Source organism: Seriola aureovittata, chromosome 9, assembly GCF_021018895.1.
Source record: "Seriola aureovittata isolate HTS-2021-v1 ecotype China chromosome 9, ASM2101889v1, whole genome shotgun sequence".
NCBI classification, from domain to species: domain Eukaryota; kingdom Metazoa; phylum Chordata; class Actinopteri; order Carangiformes; family Carangidae; genus Seriola; species Seriola aureovittata.
In genome coordinates, this window is record NC_079372.1 from 5154834 (window position 1) to 5173347 (window position 18514).

Here is an 18514-nt window from a genome sequence, read left to right on the forward strand (position 1 = left end):
GTCAGCACAACACACACACACACACTCTCTGTCTCTCTCTCTCTCGCGGTGTAAGCACATCTCAGCTTTTGTTTTCTGTCACCTATAGCAAGCAGATAATAGACGCATCACAATGTTGTGAAAGGAGAAAAGACATGAGCTGGAGCGAGTCCAGACACTCCCTCATGGAGTCACCTATTAGACTGTAGCAAGTGGAGGACGGCTGGATGCAGGGATATAAATGGACAGAACAAACAGTGAACGACGGCCACTGAGTCGATGCTGACACAAGACTCTTCCTTCTCTTTGTGCTGGAGTTCAGAGTTTATAACTCCGACCCGAAACATCAATGCAGATAATTGCGGATGTAGAGTGAAATATTTTGAGATTGTTGTTGTTGCAGAATGAATGCACTCAGAGGAAGTCATAGTTTATTCTTTCAATGGTGAATGATTTAGGTCATGCAAACAAACAAATCTGAATCACATTTATTTTTATAATAATTACACAACACAGGATTTTAATCTTGATTTACCAACGCAAAGCATCTAGTAGCTTTGTATTTGAGGTACCACTTTATTACGTAAGACAAAGCATTTTACTGAGGAATAAGAGTTACTGTAGAGGAATCTGTGTGTGTGTGCGTCTGTGTGTGTGTGTGTGTGTGTGTGTGTGCGTGCTGTGAGGCAGAGAAAAGCTGCTTTGACAGAGGTGTGTAAAAAACCAACTCCGGGGGCAGACATGGATGGGCTTAGTGAGATTCAGCAATGTGGAAACTGGCGTCGCACAAATGATTATCACATGAAGTCACACTTTCTGTCTCTGCCACAAACTTTGTTGTTACTACTCGTTCTTAATACAATTTGTAAAGCAGAACAAGGTCAACAAACTGTGGGCAAGTTCAATAATCAGAAGACAGACAGTATCTGCTCATGCTGCTGGCTTCCCTTTCCTTACACTATAATAACAGTTATTGTTCTGGTTATTTCATGGCTGTGTATGTACAGTGAGGCTTGCTATATGTATAGCTGCTTAAACCACAATAGGGTGACTGTGTTTGGAGTGAATAAACTTTTTTATCCTCCTCTTCCTGTCTTCTTTAGGCATCCTCTAATCCTCTGTGCCTGTTAATGCAGCTGCCAGTCAAGAAGCAGCCATATACGGGGAGACTACTCTTTTCTCTCTCTCCTCTTTTTGGTAAATGTATTTCCTTCTCCGCATTTAAATTTTTTCATTTTTGCATATCTCTCACGTCTGGCCCAGAGCCATGAAATATTGCAGGTTAAACAAGAGCAGACGCATCACAACAAACCGTTTCTTTGCACATGAATCCTGTGAATGCATGTTGAATGAGCTCCCATAAAATGGGTTTTATCAGACGCTGTCCACATGCCTGTTTTTTACTACGAAGAGAAAAAAAATGACAGGGTCGTGTTGAGGTGTAAACACAACCACGCTTTGAGTAATGAAAACAAGGTGGGTGAAAGGCGATAAAAAAGCCAACCCTCGATCCTCTGGCTCTCAGGGTAATAACCTCTTTTAAACCAGTAAATACTGCATCTTCTCGAAAGTATGAGGCGAGATTTTGAGCAGAATCATAATTGCAGCCAATAAAAATAAAAGTGCAGCTATATTTGGCAAAAATTGGCCCGAAAACAGCAGCAGTTCTGCCTTTGTTGCCATCAAGTGAGTGAGAAATCGTCAAGTGGAAGAGAGAGAAAAGTGAAACAAAGAAAAGAACTTTGTGTTTTGAAAAGGCAAGATAAATTGCCTGGCTCATATTTCTTTCGCTTCCTCTGATTATAAAGTATGATGCTCCAGTGCTCTCTGCTAACATAGACTCTGGAGTTGATTGTGTAAGGCGGTGAGGGCCAGATATGCCTCCCGGTGTCTTGGAATGAGCTTAGTAGCAGCCTCGGCAGTCATCAGGTCTGTGGAGGGGTCTTGAGTTAAGCAATGCAGACACATTGCTCAGTGAAGTAAAGCTCCTGGCTCCAGGTCTGATTTATACCGACTTTGGTCAAGGCTGGGGGGCTCCGTCATTCTTCAGAGCCACTGGATGTAGTCCTTGGCTGACCCTAAATTGATTTTAAGGGAGAAGTTCACCTATTTCCCTGCCCTTATGACAGTCACACAGCTGGGTCATTTATTTCCCTTATACCCCATCGCAGCCGCAGGCCTGGCAGGAAGCGCTGCCCCACTGTAATGAAGACGCGACCTTGAGTTTAGACATCAACCCCGCTTCAGTATGGAAACCAGGAACATCAGAACATTCCGCATAAACACACCCACACTGACAGACACCCACACACACACACACACACACACACACACACACACACCGCAGGATTACAAAAGCCAGCGACCTACCCTATAGACCATCTATCACATGCTCTGACGGGGGGGGGTGATGTTGGTTGGGGTGATACTGTCAGGTTTTCCATCTTCAAGAAACAAGACAGACTCACAGAAGAATTCTGTGCGGTGATGGGTCTAATTTTAGTGCCTATTTAGACGTGTTTGTGCCATAAAATTCTTCACTTAATAGAATACATCCATTATTTAGTTGTTGTAATGCTCACTAATGGCTGTACAGGCAGTATAATGCACAGCAAAGTGTGCTTGGCCTCTCCCATAAATCTGAGAGGCTGGATGGATCTGAAGTCTGGCCCCTTCAGCGGAGAAGAATCATCCTCTGACCTCTCAGCTTCCTGATAGGAAGAACAAAATTCATGAACACCCGCAGGATTTGGGAGAAGTTCATCTATTTCCTGATATAACAAAGTGAGACATGGGATGTTGTTTCTTTAGTCTTTCATTTGGCAGAGAATCAAAGTGGAGGCTTGTGCCTGGGGAGCAAATGCACAGTGGCATGCTTGAAAGCCCAAACACCCTGGCCGCACAGAGGAAAAGGTGAGGCTTCTCCTTCAACCCAGACAAGTGCTCCTGAGACACCTTGAAAGCATCCCAGCATTGGCCTGCAGACTCACATAACACTGCTCTCTCATGAAAAAAGAATGTGCTAAACTGGCTCAAAAGAGCATTTAAAAAACACACCATTATTTTCAGGAACATCTCATCTGAAATGGATAGTTTGACCATATACAGTCATTTTCTAATCTCATTTTATATAGACAGAATTATTACATATTAATACTTTTATATATCTATATATATAATTATATATACAATACTATTTTATCTGTCATGCAGTTAAGGGGCATAATACATTACTCTTTATGTGGAAAAGATGTGATATAAAACTGTACATGAACAAAGGATATATTCAGTATACGTATATTTTCATTTATCCAACAATAAATAAAAAGATAAAAGAACACATGGCTCATGGTGTGATAGATTCAGTGATCCCTGCTCTGGTGGTTACTCTAAGAATAACATGGCTGACATCATTCGAAGATTAATCCAGTGAGGGGGGCCCCTCTAAAAACGTCTACTGACATTACAGGCACTTGGTTTTGACAGGGAGTATTTTCACTGGTGATGTGAAGTTTTACTTACGCTGGCATGCAGTCTAAATGATATGCAGTAGTCTCTGTTTACACTTGATAGTGTTTTATCTATTGAAGCTTTGTGACATCTCTACTATGAAGACCTGAAAAGATTCAACAGTCCAGCTTTAAACAACTCTTTGGTTTGACATCTTTGTTTTCTACTACACTTGTCGGACCATTACAATTGTATGATTTACATTCAATATTTATCTTACACAAAATGTGATAATATCTAATGTGCCTTACATTTTCAATAAATATACTTTACATTGTTCATCACTGTACATGGAATGCTGTTGAAAGTCTCTTGTTTGTTTCCGTGCTGCCTCTTCTGCATAATGTCAATGTTCTTTTGTCATACTTTCAGAGAGTTTGAGAGGAAGGTCTTTTTTTTTTTTTTTGTACCTCATATTATGCTGTATGAAATACAAGCACATAATTGTGTCCCGGATGGATGTGGAAACCTGGATTGTCCGAGGCCTAACCTTCTAACTTCAGTTTGTAAGTTTGTGTGTGTGTGTGTGTGTGTGTGTGTGTGTGTGTGTGTGTGTGTGCGCGCGCGCGCGCGTGCGCGAGTGCATGCGTGTGAGTGTGTGTGTGTGTGTGTGTGTGTGTGTGTGTGTGTGTGTGTGTACGTGTGCGTGCATGTGCGTGTGTGTGTGTTTCTGTCTGCATAAATCCACAGTACTCAAGGTCCTCGTTGGGCGGTGTCTTGACTCTACTGAGTGAATCTCCATCCGCCCTGCTAACAAATCACTATTGTTCTTCGGAACCTGAATCCTCCTGAGCTAATATGAATTCAGCCTCAAGCATCCGTCTGTAATCCACTTCTCTTTGATTTAACAAAGTTTGTTCACATTATTAGATTTCAACTGCAGCCTTCTCAGGACCACTCCTGCAGCTGTAACATCCATGTCATCCCCTGTCTGTTCTCAGTCCAACAGCAGTCTTGCTCTGTCTCGCTGTCAGTATGTGTGTCTCTCTCTCTTTCCCTTAGCCTGCTGCTTTGTTTCCTCTACACCCACAGCTCCGTCTGCTGCTTTGTACATTAGGTGTGCTGTAAGGCCATCAATACAGTGATCCACCCATTGCATTCTTGCTGCTGTGCTCTGTCTGCACAGGGCAAGAGTTTTTCCTGTTTGAATCATTGCACAGGGTTTTTCTCAACAGCTACAGAGGTGGAAATCGCTTTACTCTCAAGGACAGTTTGTACTGCAGATGCTGTCACTGTATATTCCACAGTGCCCTCATAAAATGCTGTTGACACCTTCAATGACACCCTTTCTCACTGCGAGGGTGTAGAGGACAGGTGATTACAGATAGAGGTCCTGTTGACAGTACAGCCGTCCTCTGTTGTTGGAAACATCTGGTGGAGGTCAGCACTCTCCGTTCTCAGGCTGTGGTGCTGGAGGTGGTGCTGGAGGTGGTGTTGGCGCAGGCGGAGCGGTGTGGAACGGCCACATGTGCGCCCATGCATGTCTTTTCAAACATGTCACGTCTCTGTTTCTGGCATGTCTGTTTCTGTCTCATCGCCCTCTGTCAGTACAGGCCGTCCTTGGTGGTGGAGGTGTGTGTGGTGGTGGAGTCGTCGGGCAGGGAGCCCCGGCGGCCGGGTCGCGACCAGCAGCTCAGAAGGTTCTGCAGCTCTGTGGACACACTGCTGGAGAAAGCCGTGTAGATCCACGGGTTGGTGCACGAGTTCAGACTGGCAAGCAGCATCAGGATAGTGAAGGCCACTCCTGCAGAGGACACACACACACACACACACACACATGTACACGCACAGACATGAGAAGAGGAGTGCATAAACATGTGGAAATGCAGGAAGAAGTATGTATACAGACATAGAAATGTTCAGTTTGCAAACTAGAGGTGAACGTTCTTCCAACTGTGGACAGATGATCACATTATACACAACATTGTTCTCCTCTGTCTTATGAAACAGACATAAATATGTACAACAGCTATTCAGTTTGAATATAAACCATTCAGGATTATTGTTCTTCTTTTTTCTCCTCCAGAAATGGCAACAGGACTGTAAATATCCCAGAGGAACAAAATCCTACATACTTCCTTTTTCTGTTTTTCTTCTTGCAGCTATAATGAGTCTTTTATGTAATAACTAAAATATGCTTATTTCACTGTGGCCAGTTGAGGACAATGGGGACAAACTGCTTTTAGAACAGAAAGCTGATAATAATCAATTGTGTGTGTGTGTGTGTGTGTGTGTGTGTGTGTGTGTGTGTGTGTGTGTGTGTGTGTGTGTGTGCAAGCTTACGTGCCTTTCTCTGTGTGTGTCTGTTTGTGATCTTGATTGTGTGTGCAAGCTGCTGGCACGGATCATTGTTGATGAAATGTCAACATCTGGCCACATTACAAAATCAGCAGGGGATGTAAACAGGTTATTTACTAGCCTGGAGTGTTTGCCTTTAGCTTCAGATCAGAGGACACCCACACAGTCCATACTATCGGCCACAAATTATGGCCACACTAGCCTTGCTAGCTTAATCTCTGGCTGCCAGTGAAGACATCATCAGACGCTGTTTCTGTCCCAAAATGTGCTGAGGTCAGGCCGGATAGGAGGAATTCGGGGGGGGGGGGGGGGGGGGTTCCGAAGTGTGAGTTAAAACAAACAATATTTTTGTTCACTCACTGTTTCCACATCTGAGCTGGAGCTTGTCCTTGTAGAATAATGAATGTATTTAGACTCACTGAGATGGACAACAGCACTGATCAGAGGTTGTTGTTATAAACCAGACCCAGCCATTTAGCTTTTGTTTGTGGCTGCCTACAGGGCAAAGCAGATAAGGTTTGCACATTTAGAGCAATTAAATGGATAAACTGGGCTAAAGAGGATCAATCCATCTGAGAAAAACAACTTAAATGATTCATTTGGAGTGGTTATAACGCAGATCTCTGTTTTTGTTGTTTTGTTTTTTGAGGGTGAATTACATGCATTGGGAATGTAGCAATGATGGGACCAAAACTCTTTGAAATCAGGCTGGTGACATGGATAAACGACACCCATAAAGCATGTTTGTGACCGACCTTGGTCTGGGGGGTTGGGGTCCCAGGCTGCCCACAGCTGGACGATGAAGAACGGTGACCAGCAGATAGTGTAGACCAGCACAATCACCAGAGTCATTCTCACTGTTTTGGACATGGCTTTAGTGATGCTTGGAGGGGGAGCAGCAGGAGGGTGGGGGGGGGCGTAGTCCAGGGAGCAGCGGGGTGAGCCTGTGCTCAGCTCGTAGGACGTGTAGGACTCCTGGCAATCGGAGCAGTTCACTGTTTGCTGCTGCGTCGGCGATACTGCTGCTGTTGTTGTTGTTGTTGTTGTTGTCACATGTTCACCACGGCAACTGTTATACTGAATAGCAGATGATGGTACATAGTCGTAACACTCTCCCACTTGGCTATTGTGAATGTTATTGTGAGGGCCATTACTCGTGGCCTTTAAGTGCTGTACTCCTTTCGCCTCCCTGCCCCCACCTCCGGACGCCCGTCTCCCCCTCTCCCTGGCCCGCTCATCCTCCTTCTTAAAGCTGTGGAAGCGGAAGAAGATTTCATTCTTCTTCAGCTCAGCCATCACCACCCTCTCTGACTTCAGGTAGATGTTATTGTGAATCTCTCGGAAGATTCTTATCTGCAGAACAAGAATATCATCACGAATTAGCAGAGGTAAATATGGGTGAAACAAGGCATCATTCAAAGACGGAGACCCGAGGATTCATTTTCATGACTGGCACGTGCCAGATTCAGAGGCTTGTCTTTGCTCTTGCAGAATCTTTTTTGCATCTCTAGCAGTGACAGGAAATCTGATATGAAAGAGAGTGTGCTGGCCTTCACCAAGGGCCATAAATCAATGTCAGACTTTTTTATGCAACAATATCAAATACAACTATTCCTCCACTCTGTAAAATTTTACTGCGGCAAAATAATTCTTCATGGTCTCCAGAGCAATTTAAACAATAATTTGAAATCAAGTAATAGTAGGCGATTCATACTCGTAGCTATTTTTACTGAATTTAAGGATTGTTACTGCCAACCATTGTTCTTCTGCCACCTTTTACCTTTAAGAACAGCTTTTAATACAGTACAATTTGATTAGCCACTGCACTCTCCTCTCTCCTCTCCTCCACTTGAGTCAGTTGAAGCTTTCTAAATTATTTCCGTCTGCAGATTTCACAACATACCTCTGAAAAAGTGTCTAAAGTTGCAACCCTCTCCATTTGAAATGCGACAATGAAAAAGGGTCAAGGATTCTATGTTTGGCAGAGATCTGGTACATTCCACTTCCTGGCAGGAGGTTCTCAGAGTGGGCAGATTTTCTGAACACCCGTCTCAGCAGTGGTCTTCCAAGTGCTGCGTTAATTAGGGGAAATAGCTGGACCCTGGAAATATCTTTCCCTAAATAGAGCAGCAGGGCTGATGGGAGGCGGCCCAGAATGCCTATCCACCATGGGATGCTACATAACACCGACCACAGTCCCCCATGGGTTATCGAACAATGCCTGCCAAATGCACCCTCCATAAAAACAAAACAGCATTTCATTCATGCCACACGCTTCATTATTGGATAATGTTATCAGCAGTATGTAATCCTAGTCAATGGTCTTTGTGGATGGTGCAGAGATGGAGAGTCTAGTACAACCAGAATTACCTGACAGATGGTTATGATGAGCGCGGGCAAGAGGAAGACAGCCACAGTCATCCAGGTGACGTAGGCCTTCAGCCCCCACGGCTCAGCAAAGTGACCCCAGCACTCGAACTCTCCAGGAGCCACTTCTGAGCGGGAGAAGATGAACACCTGACAGACCGAACAAAAGGGGGGGGGGGGGGGGGGGGTCAGCACACTCACAGACATGACTGTCAGTTTTCTCTTCCATTAGCTGAACTTTAGTGACCTCATAGAGCTAAAAATAGACAACATCTTGAGTTCTACTGTAGCAACCCGGGTGTGAACGCCCACTGAGCTCCCATTTCCTATTTCACCATGTGTTTTTTTTGTTTGTGTGTGTGTGCGTGTGTGTGTGTGTGAGAGAGACAGGTTTTGTTTCCCCATGTGTTCACCCCTCCTTACCTGCGGTATGCTGAGGATTAGTGCCAGGGCCCAGGCCACCATGACAGGGGTGTTCCAGCGGGACACTGCTCCCCCACGGTAGGCCTGCAACGGGCAGCAGATGGCATGGTGCCGGTCCACTGTCATGGCGACTATCATGTAGGAGGACGCAAACATGCCCACAATCTGCAAGTACTTGATGGACCGGCAGAGCAAGTCGGGCCCCTGAAACCTCTCCGTTATGTCCCATATTAGCTGAGGAAGAACCTGAACACACAGATTTGGAAAAAAAGAAGAAGATATTTAGATAAAAGTGAAGGTGATTGAAATGTTTGAACCACTATTCTTCATGTTGCATTAATGCTTTAAAGAAACTTGTGAACTGACCTGAAAGAGGGCCACCACCAGATCAGCCACACACAGGTTGACCATGAACACATGCATGGGCGCATTGTGCTTCCTCCTCCTCAGCAGCACCCACAACACAAAGCTGTTCCCCAGGGTGGTCAGAGCCAGCACCAGCCCGAGCACCGCAATCTCTGCCCTGGCCAGGCTCAGGTCCCTGGCCCTGGGCTGGGGCAGGGTGTGAGGAGTGGTGGCGGAGCCGTTCTCAGGGAAGATCCCAAAGAAGGATCCCCCGCTGTGAGAAGTGTTGAACGAGTTCAGCTCCGAGACAAACAAGGACGAGGAAGAGAAGTTGTTGCTTCCGGTGGCGACCAGAGAGGAGAGGGCTAACCCGTCCCAGTCCGTTTCCACACTGATGCTTTCCATTCCTGAAAGAAAAACAAAGTGTTAATATGGGAAAGCCACTGTAATATGTTGTTGTTTGTGATTTGTTTAGATGATGCCCTACGCAAAATGATCACTGGTGCAGGGTCATAAGACTGTCTGTGCTCGGATTCTACCAAGTACAGATTTATCAACAAACAATTTACTTGTTCTGAATTATCACAATATCAGTATCCGTTTATTAAATCTCCTCCAGTTGCCCTCACATTCGTCAGCTGAGTAATTTGTTACTTAGCGTTTTCCTTATCTCACCGCTGAGAATACAAACCAAAACACTCAGGTCTTTTATTTAAGATCCATGATGATGCTACATGTTTCACATTGTATATTATAAATAGCTTCTTTTATGCAATTTTTTTAAATTTGACTGAAAGTAATGAAAGCCAGATACTGTAGCAATCATCATGTGAATGTTGTTCTGTTTTCGGTGCTGTCTCCAATTTTTTATTAAGTCTTCAGTGTGTGTTTGTCCATCTCTCAGTGCTTCCAGTTGTGTTTGACGCAAGCCTGGCGTGGTTTATTTTCTTTGCCATATTTTCTCAAGGTTGATTTGACAGCTTTCCCTCCCTATCCCACCACTCTTATTCCTTCACCTCCGCTCTCATAATCGCTCTCATCCCAGGCTTACCCCCATACATTCCAGTTTTCCCCCTGTTTTTGTTCCTCCCCCTCCTTCATCTTTCTCTCATGCATCCAGGCATTCTTTTTCTTTTCTTTTCTCCCAGCCACACTCTCTGTTGATCTCAATAAATTTTACGTTTATTTTTCTTTGCTTATAAATAAATGGCTCAAACGAACAGAAAGTTGATAGGAATAAGATGACAGTTTAAGAAGCAGAGTCGTGGGATGCTGGAGGCCGACTTGGTCAAATAAACTGCACGGAGAAGAAAGTCTGGGAGGAAAAATGGAGGAAGATGAAGGAGCAGAAATGAAGGCGGTGCGGAGAAAAGGCCGCATAAGAAATAAAAACAGCGAGAAAAGGTAAAAGAGCTGTGGAAAGAGGATGAAAAGATATAGAGAAAGGAGTTGGCCGACTATAGCTCTAAAGAGGCCTATATGCTGTTAGTTAGAGTTAGAGTGTGTGGTGACTGACACCATACTACACATTATTTTGACTAATGTGAAAGGAGTGGTTAGGCACACAATGAATGGGTCCTTAGAAATTTTCCACGTCTAAGAATAGGAGGAAAACCATAGTGATAGTATTGTGCGATTGAGTGTGACTAACAAGACATTATAAGGTTGTTCTCACTACACTGTTGAGACCTAATGGTCAATTTGGCGAATAATAACGCACTCACTGCTGGGCGTGTGAGATAACACAGCTGAACACATTGTCAGGCGTTACATGCTGGCTTTGCCAGAGGAATGTATTCAGATGAATGCATGACAAGCCAGGCCAGCTGGACCGCTGCACCCAACATGAAGGTATAGCAGTGGATGAAAGGAAGAGATTCTGAGCACAACCATTGCTGTGAGGTCAGTCAAATACTCTTTTTTTTTTTTTTTTTGTCTGAGTGAATCCCTGCTGCCACACCAGGCGACCACAACACTGCCTTAAATGGCTAAACCAAATCAAACCTTTATTTTTTTTTTCCTCCTCTATGTCTGCATTGGTTACGTGAGTTTTTAGAATTCTGCTCAAATATTCGGCCCTGTCCGAAGGTCTTTGGATCAAAGCTAATAATATTCATTTTTATTATCTGTTTATTATTTTTTCTTTTTCATGTTTTTTTAATTAGGGGTTTAGACAACGGGGTCTTTTTCCACCAAGGAATCTTCTGGCCTCTCTTTGTCGAGACCTGAGGAGCCCTGTGCCCCTCTCTGTAATTACAGCACAATTCATGAGAGGATTCTTTGTGCTGCGCGGCCCTTTATACCCACTATATAATCTCATTATGTATATTTGCCCATGTGACTAATTTCTGATGTAAAATCCCCTTTTCAAGTAGCCAGTGCCTCTGTGCACATAAAACATAATGACTTAGGGATGTGCTATAATACCGGTGTAGCTTCAGAAATTAATCCACAGTATTACAGTAATGTTCCCAAATTGTATTCAGTAAAATGTAATAAGAGGATTAATGATTGGTAGGAAGAAGCTTCTGTAATGGTGTCAAGACTTATCTGTTGCTCATAGTATACGGGGAAGTGTGTGAGGCATTTCCTCCTGAACAGATATACAAAGGACTGTTCTTGCCACCTCTGAGTCTTGCTCTGAATTAGCCCCTGTTTCCCTGAATTCCTGAAGGACACAAAGTATTTTTTCCAAATATGCTCATGTCTCATTTGCATGGTTTGTGCATCCAAGAAATCAAGATGGATTGTCTTCAAATTGCTCAATGGCTCGACTACAGGAGACCCACGGATAGTGTAAAACTTCTGGCAATGACGCTTCCTGACCTCAGAGGAAATTCCTTAAAGTGAAGGTACATACAGAAGGTAAATGTTGTCTCCAGAACGGTGCTGAATGCGGTTTAATTTATCCATTTATGTACCCTGTGTCTGAAAATGTATTCTGCTGTGCTCTCTCCTTAATAACACAAGCACAGCACAGCTCCCATCTGTCTGATCGACTTAATGTAAAGCACAAATTATTCCGTCTCTGTGCTGGATGGACTGTGAGACTGCTTTTAGTAGTTAGTGCAGTATGTTGCCTCCTGTCTTTACTTTAAAGCTTTCACCCTGATTAATGATGGACTCGATCCCTCCCTTGCTTTCCTCTCCAGAGGCAAACTGGTGTGCAACCATCCATTTCCATGTCCTCTACATCCTGCACGGTTTTCCCCACACTCAGGGCTACAGAGCCTCAGGGATGACAGAAACAGGTAGTTAAAGTGTGCTAGAAAACATCATAGCTTCCAGCCGTTCACGTCTTTCAACATGTCAGTCCTCTTAGCTCGTCATGTTTTGATCATTAACTTTGACAAGCTACGTCATGTGCAATTTTGTCATGTGTCAAGTAATCCAGGTTTAGCGTGTAATGTGGTTGTGATGTGATCACAAACTCTGTGAATGGGACTCAGAGACTTGTCCATCAGCTGGAGAATGTTGTGGATAGATTGAGCTGAACTAAACTATTTTGAACTAAAATGTTGGTCTGGGCAACAACAAAAAAGGGTGTGTTGTGAATGTTTTACATAACTCAGTTTCTAGAGTTTGCTAATGGAGTTTAACATTTGGTGGAAATGAATAGTAGACGAAATGATTGAAAAAAGGTGAGTTGTAATAAACGGGCGGAAACATGCAGAACCTTTGCTCTGGTCCTTTAAGGTAAGTTTTTTCTCATGGTCAAATAAGAAACAACTCTCACAATAAAGTTAAAAACAATACATAACATGGACACTGAGCTTGTCCTGTCCTGTGTTCTGGAGTAAAAACATTATCCATCCATAGCTCTGTCTTCCCATCTCTTGTGCGGCAGGGAAACAAATTTCTCTCACTTTTCATGCACAGAGGATCATATTTGCATGTTAAGACACCCACAGTGAATAAACCCAGCTGGCATATTTAATGTGGATCAGTCATTAACGTGAAATGGTGGTGGCAGCTGTAACAGACAAAACAGGTGATTATGCACTCGGTACAATAATCCAAACATAATGAATGACCCGTCACCTCCGTGTCTGTCCTGCATGTGCCCGTGTGTGTCAGTGATTAGTTCCCTTTGACCAGGTTTGACCCAGGCTGATGAATGAGGACCTCTCTGTCCTCATTAGCAGCCCTGTGTACACTCAGACAACCTGTTGCTAATTACTCCCTCTCATGTGCTCTTCTTCCTCTTATCTATTTTTTATCCCCCACCTGCTATTATCTCTAAATCTTCACATTCATCCACCCACTCCTCCTCTCTCCGTCTATCCTTACCAATCCTCCACCCCCTGTCATTAAGGATCAAAACCGCACGGCAAACAGTTTCTGATATGCTTATCATTTATTTAGATTTGGATAAGCAGCCTCATTAATAGACCTTGGCAGCAGGAAACAGGATTAAAATGGTCTGGCCCAGTTGAATCTAAGATGAATGAAAATAAATATAGGAATCAAACACTAGATCCACACCATGTGATTTACTAAGGCGTTGGTATTCTGCACTGCTTTTCTCTCCATGGCAAGACACTTGATATGCATACCAATCGATAGATTCTCACACAGTAAAGGTTTGGGTGAGTCATGTGGTGGTACATGCTGGGATGTGCTGCAATTCATCTGCATGATAAAGCAGCTATGACCACACTCTCCTCTTTAAGGCCCACATATCAGTAAATTAGATCCCCATTGGCGCTCTCGCATGCGGTATAAATTCACCCTCTGAATGAGTCAGCTCAGTGACAGGTGGATACTTCATATATATTTATGCATTTCAATTTGTGGAGGCACCATCCTGCCGTACTCATTAAAAATCAGATTCACAGCGTGATTTATTCCTCTCTTTCAGTGTGTGTCACTCAGCTTCTTCGCCACAGACTGCAGCCCATGTGGGCAATAAAACTAAACACTTTGTTCTTTTTACTGTCTTGCCCAAACAACCCATTAAATGTTAATCATGTGGGACCACACCTCATTGCACATACTCATACAGTCATTACTTGCCCCACATCTCCGCGACTCATTGAATTTTGAATTCACAAATATTGCTAGTTTATTTCCCTAAGGGGATAAATAAAGTATCTATCTATCTATCTATCTATCTATCTATCTATCTATCTATCTATCTATCTATCTATCTATCTATCTATCTATCTATCTATCTATCTATCCATAATACATCAGCCAGTGGACAGAACTCACTGGGTCTGGTGTGGAAGAAGGTCCAAGTCCTCTTATCAGCACTGATAAAGCCCGTTCCTGAGACCACTGTTTTTCTTGTTATGTATCATTAACCAGCACACTGCCAACAAGCATGTGCCCTAAACAAAACAGGGCCTTCTTCACGTCACACAACTGATATAATATTCAGAGTATTCCCCCTGAATATTGGAAACTGGGCCACAGTGTTACCACACCAGCTTAAACAGGCCTGGAAGTTTGTAGCTGATATGGTCAGATCTGTGCCACATGATGAAATGAACAAGATGAAATGATTCCCTGTTAGAGACCGGATTAAATTGACCATGAAAATAATAGTAATGATGATGATGATGATGATGATGATTTTTCCTGATGGTTGCTACAATCAAGGAAGTCATTTTGAGCATATTATAGATTGTGCCAAACACCCACACACACAAAAAGAAGGAAAGCTTATGATTAATGGAAAAAGCACTTTAAAGCACTTTGGTTGATACAGACAGCTTTGTGCTCTCAATCACAAAAAAGATGATTCTGCCAAACGGTGATTTGTTGATTCAACTGTCCACCTCTATTTAACTATTATTCCACAGCAGAAACTGACAGGACAAACTGCTGGGAGATACATTTCTGTGATTTTTCCACGACCACTGCTTCACTTTTAAGCAACACTTTCTTATTTCCAATATGCTATATATTGAATAATGAGTTGTTATGCCATACAAATCTTTTAAATGTCAGGCAATAAATCAGTGGACTCTGACGATCCAGACTTGTGTGTACCACAAACACACAACCGCTCTGGGACCACAAAACTTCTTTTTAATCTAAAGACCTTTGATTTGCTTTTTAAAATACGGGCAGGACACACACACACACACACACACACACACACACACACACACACACACACACACACACACACACACACACACACATGCACCAAGACACAGACACACAAACACACACATGCACATAAAAGAAAAGCACCCGAAGGTGAGCATAAACTGTGTGCCCCTGTCTGCGCTCACCTTGTTTTCAGTGCATGGTAAGCTTTCTCACGCGTATCCTTATGTCTTGGTGTGTTTCGCTCCCGTCTCGGGAAAAGCATTAAGAGCTGTCACCAACACTGTCCATTAACATTACATGCTGGAGCAGCTCACGTTAACAAACGGACTGCTCCCTCGAGCTTTTTTTAATCCACGGAAAAACTTAGAGGATGCATTTTCAGTTAGGGTCTGCCATAAATTATTTCCAATCAAGCTCAGCGCAACACACTGTATGTGTTAACATATATTACATATGTTCAAATCAGGACTGACAGCCATACTGTAACTATTTTTACTTCATCTAAGACTTTATGTATTTCACTTGGAAAATCAACTGAATCACTGAAACTACACAGATGATGATATATTTGTATGTAAAGATGGTATATAATGTAAATGTGACGTTTGCATTAATATATTCAATTCATAGTCAGCACATTAATTTACTTACAGTCATAGTTACACTTTCCAAAATAGGTTTACCATTTTTAAATCGGATTTGCCCCCCCCCCCCCATTATTAATGATTAAATGACACAGATTATCTTTTAATTGAAATAAAATAAAAGTTTTGTTTTTTGATGTTTCTTTTTGACAACCCACTGTTATCTTTGAATTATATTACAAAATATATTATTGTTATAAAAGTCATAAAAGTTATCATTATAATTGAATTAAATCATAATTAAATTATAGATTAAAATCAATGATAATGATGATGACTCATTAATTACAAAGAATTAATTTTTTTTTTTAAAAAGGCATAATAACTAATAAATTGCTAAATACAGAATGCGAGTGGCATATTTGTGTGTCATGAGAACATGAGATATTGGAGATGCACAGAGAGATGACCTAGATCGGTCACTAAACACATGCATTGACAGACAATGTGAACAGGTCTGAGTTTCCACAGACCCCCAGGCAAAGTGTTTTCAGGGATTAGAGGAGAATCTCAGTTAGAAGTATTTGTATTAGTCACCGTGTAAATATCACAATCAGTATTTGTCATCCTATTATACAATCAGCACGGAGTAAATAAAAGGCACTTACTCACATATGATCCAGTTCAGTTGTGCAGCTGTGTGACAAGAAGCTGTGAAGATTTTTACCCCAAATATTCACATCTTCAGCGCTGTGACTCCAAGTCCCTGCGCTCAGTGTGATATGAGCTGGCTCCTGAATGAATTAGGCAGGAAAAAAAAAAAAAATCAATGAGTCCTCATCAAAGCCAGGTACCTTTTGTTTTCCTCTTTTGGTCAATGTGTCAAAGAAGTTGTGCGAGGTCTGTGTAAGTCCTCTGTGTGTCTGCTGACTGTATTGTCCTTGCTGTGTTGTAGTTCAGAAAGTGTATGTCAGAGTTATCCATTTGATAGCCATGTGTGTCCCGGCTCCTTCTGCGTCACGTTAGGCTCTTGCAATGTGCTGTGCCCCCAGCACCACCAGCAGAAATGAATTTGAGCTTCGTCTGCTCTTACCTCTCCCCCCACCTCCCTCCCCCACTATCCCCTCCTCCTGGGTCAACCAGCCTGTCCTCTAGGACTGAGGGTGGAGCGTGCAGCCAGGAGTGGAGGGAGGGTGTTATACATATCTATGAAGTGTATGGGTGTGTGTGCGTGTGTGTGTGTGTGTGTGTGTGTGTGTGTGTGTGTGTGAGAGAGAGAGAGAGAGAGAGAGAGAGAGAGAGAGAGTGTACTATGTTCATCTGCAAGTGTGTGTGCACGTGCATACATATGTGAAAACTTGTTCTGAAGTTAATGTTTACGTGTGTGCGTGTGTGCATGTGTGCATGTGTGCATGTGTGCGTGAGATAGACAAAGAGAGAGCAGGCGGAAGACAGTGAGGCACCTCCCCTCATTGAAATGATTTATGCCTGGTGTAAGTCATTGATACTCGCCGCTCGTGTTTTTATTCTAAGCTCTGCCCTGTTTTGTGCTCTCTCACCTGGCATCGCCTCTGTTGTTGGTGAACCAGGGCCGATGCGCTTCCACCTATCCAGGAATGCCACTTGGCTGAGTCAGCTGGGCCACTGCAGGTCACACCCTTGGTGTACACACAGAGCACTGAAGGTTAGTGAAAAAAAAAATGCTGTCTTCCAGTTTTAATGTCAAGGCTCTCTCACGCACACAGTCACACGTGATGGTAAGGAAATGCAGCAGGCACGCAGACACTCACAGGTGAACACAACGAGTGGATTCATAAACTCATGCACAACCTAACAAATGGTGCTGATGTCCCCACATTTATTTTGACAAGTAAATTGCAGCTTCTTCTTCTTTTTTTTTTTTTTTTTTTTTTTTTTTACCCCACAAGCTGCAGTTAACAAGGAAACTGTAGTTCACTGACATTTTTACAAGTATCATTGCCATTCAGTGGCCCCCCGAGCAGCACACAAACACAGCAGACCCACACAAACAGACCGCACACTACAGACCCATGGGGCATCCTCTGTCTGTCTAGCCCAAAGCCATTGATCCCTGGCAGAGACTGTGTTGTCCCATGATGTCAGAAAACCTGGCCGTTTCCTAGAGCGCCGCGGCCAGGTTCACATCAGATGTCTTCCCTAGTCAAACCATTTTATCCTGCTACTGAGGAGGTGGGGCCATAAGCTCCCTGAGAATCACTCTAATATGATTATCCTGGCTCCTCTGGTCTTAGAGGACGTTTTGTCACAAAGCGGTAAAGCAGCAAAGCTAATCCACAATCCACATTGTTCGTTTAACAGCTAGATATGACAGCTGATGAGCAGGAGAAGAACGAGGGTGAGAAGGTTTTTAGCAGAGACAATGAAATGACCATGAATGGGTGACAGAGAGATAATTAATGGTTTGCTCACATTTGGAAAGAGTTTGGAAGTTATGAAAACACAACCTTGTGGAAATAGACACTCTGTATGAAATATTTCATTTGGAAAAACATCAACACAAATCATTTTATGTATATCTATCATCAGGTAGAACATCAGTGCAGCACTGAGGCTGAAAAAGAATGTGGAGACTTAAAATATCTCACTCTATAACAACCTTTTCCTCTGAGATTTCAGGCTGGACATTCTCCCACATGTTGGGGCTTATTTTTATGCCAGAAATAAAAGTGACAGCTGTTTTCCTCTGAGCGTCTCCTCTACAAAGTCCTTTAAGTGACTCTTCTCAGAGACATCTTTATTCGAAGAGAGGTGTTGACAATTACAAAGAAAACATCGCATTAACGTTATATGAATCAGCCCTTTGGTCAATCAGGGACTGTCCTCTGCCTGGAGAAGAGAGGGATGGAATACACTCAACCAAGTCCAAAAACAGTAACTCAATAAAGGTCCGTTTTCAGTCCAAA

General features: G+C 43.0%; 1 protein-coding gene across 2 annotated transcripts; it reads right to left on the minus strand.

Annotated features, from left to right (window-relative positions):
- Positions 1–393: 393 nt before the first annotated feature.
- Positions 394–17720, minus strand: LOC130175317 (vasopressin V2 receptor-like). Of its 2 annotated transcripts, XM_056385743.1 has the most exons (8): positions 17619–17720; positions 17129–17227; positions 16238–16363; positions 8944–9329; positions 8578–8823; positions 8158–8304; positions 6543–7140; positions 394–5233 (listed from the first exon to the last, which is right to left on the minus strand). In XM_056385743.1, the coding sequence occupies exons 4-8, from the start codon at positions 9325–9327 to the stop codon at positions 5034–5036; spliced, it is 1575 nt and encodes a 524-aa protein (XP_056241718.1). In that variant the 5' UTR covers positions 9328–9329; positions 16238–16363; positions 17129–17227; positions 17619–17720; the 3' UTR covers positions 394–5033. The 2 variants fall into 2 exon arrangements, with proteins under 2 accessions (XP_056241718.1, XP_056241719.1); XM_056385744.1 differs by lacking the exons at positions 17129–17227; positions 17619–17720 and having other exon boundaries at positions 16242–16641.
- Positions 17721–18514: the final 794 nt, after the last annotated feature.

Excerpts from the sequence above, each read along its gene's own strand:
- LOC130175317 (XM_056385743.1), bottom strand. The coding sequence starts at position 9,327 with ATGGAAAGCATCAGTGTGGAAACGGACTGGGACGGGTTAGCCCTCTCC. Across the intron at positions 8,824-8,943 it reads TGGTGGTGGCCCTCTTTCAG|GTTCTTCCTCAGCTAATATG; the intron begins GTCAGTTCACAA and ends CTGTGTGTTCAG. Across the intron at positions 7,141-8,157 it reads TCATCATAACCATCTGTCAG|ATAAGAATCTTCCGAGAGAT; the intron begins GTAATTCTGGTT and ends CTTGTTCTGCAG.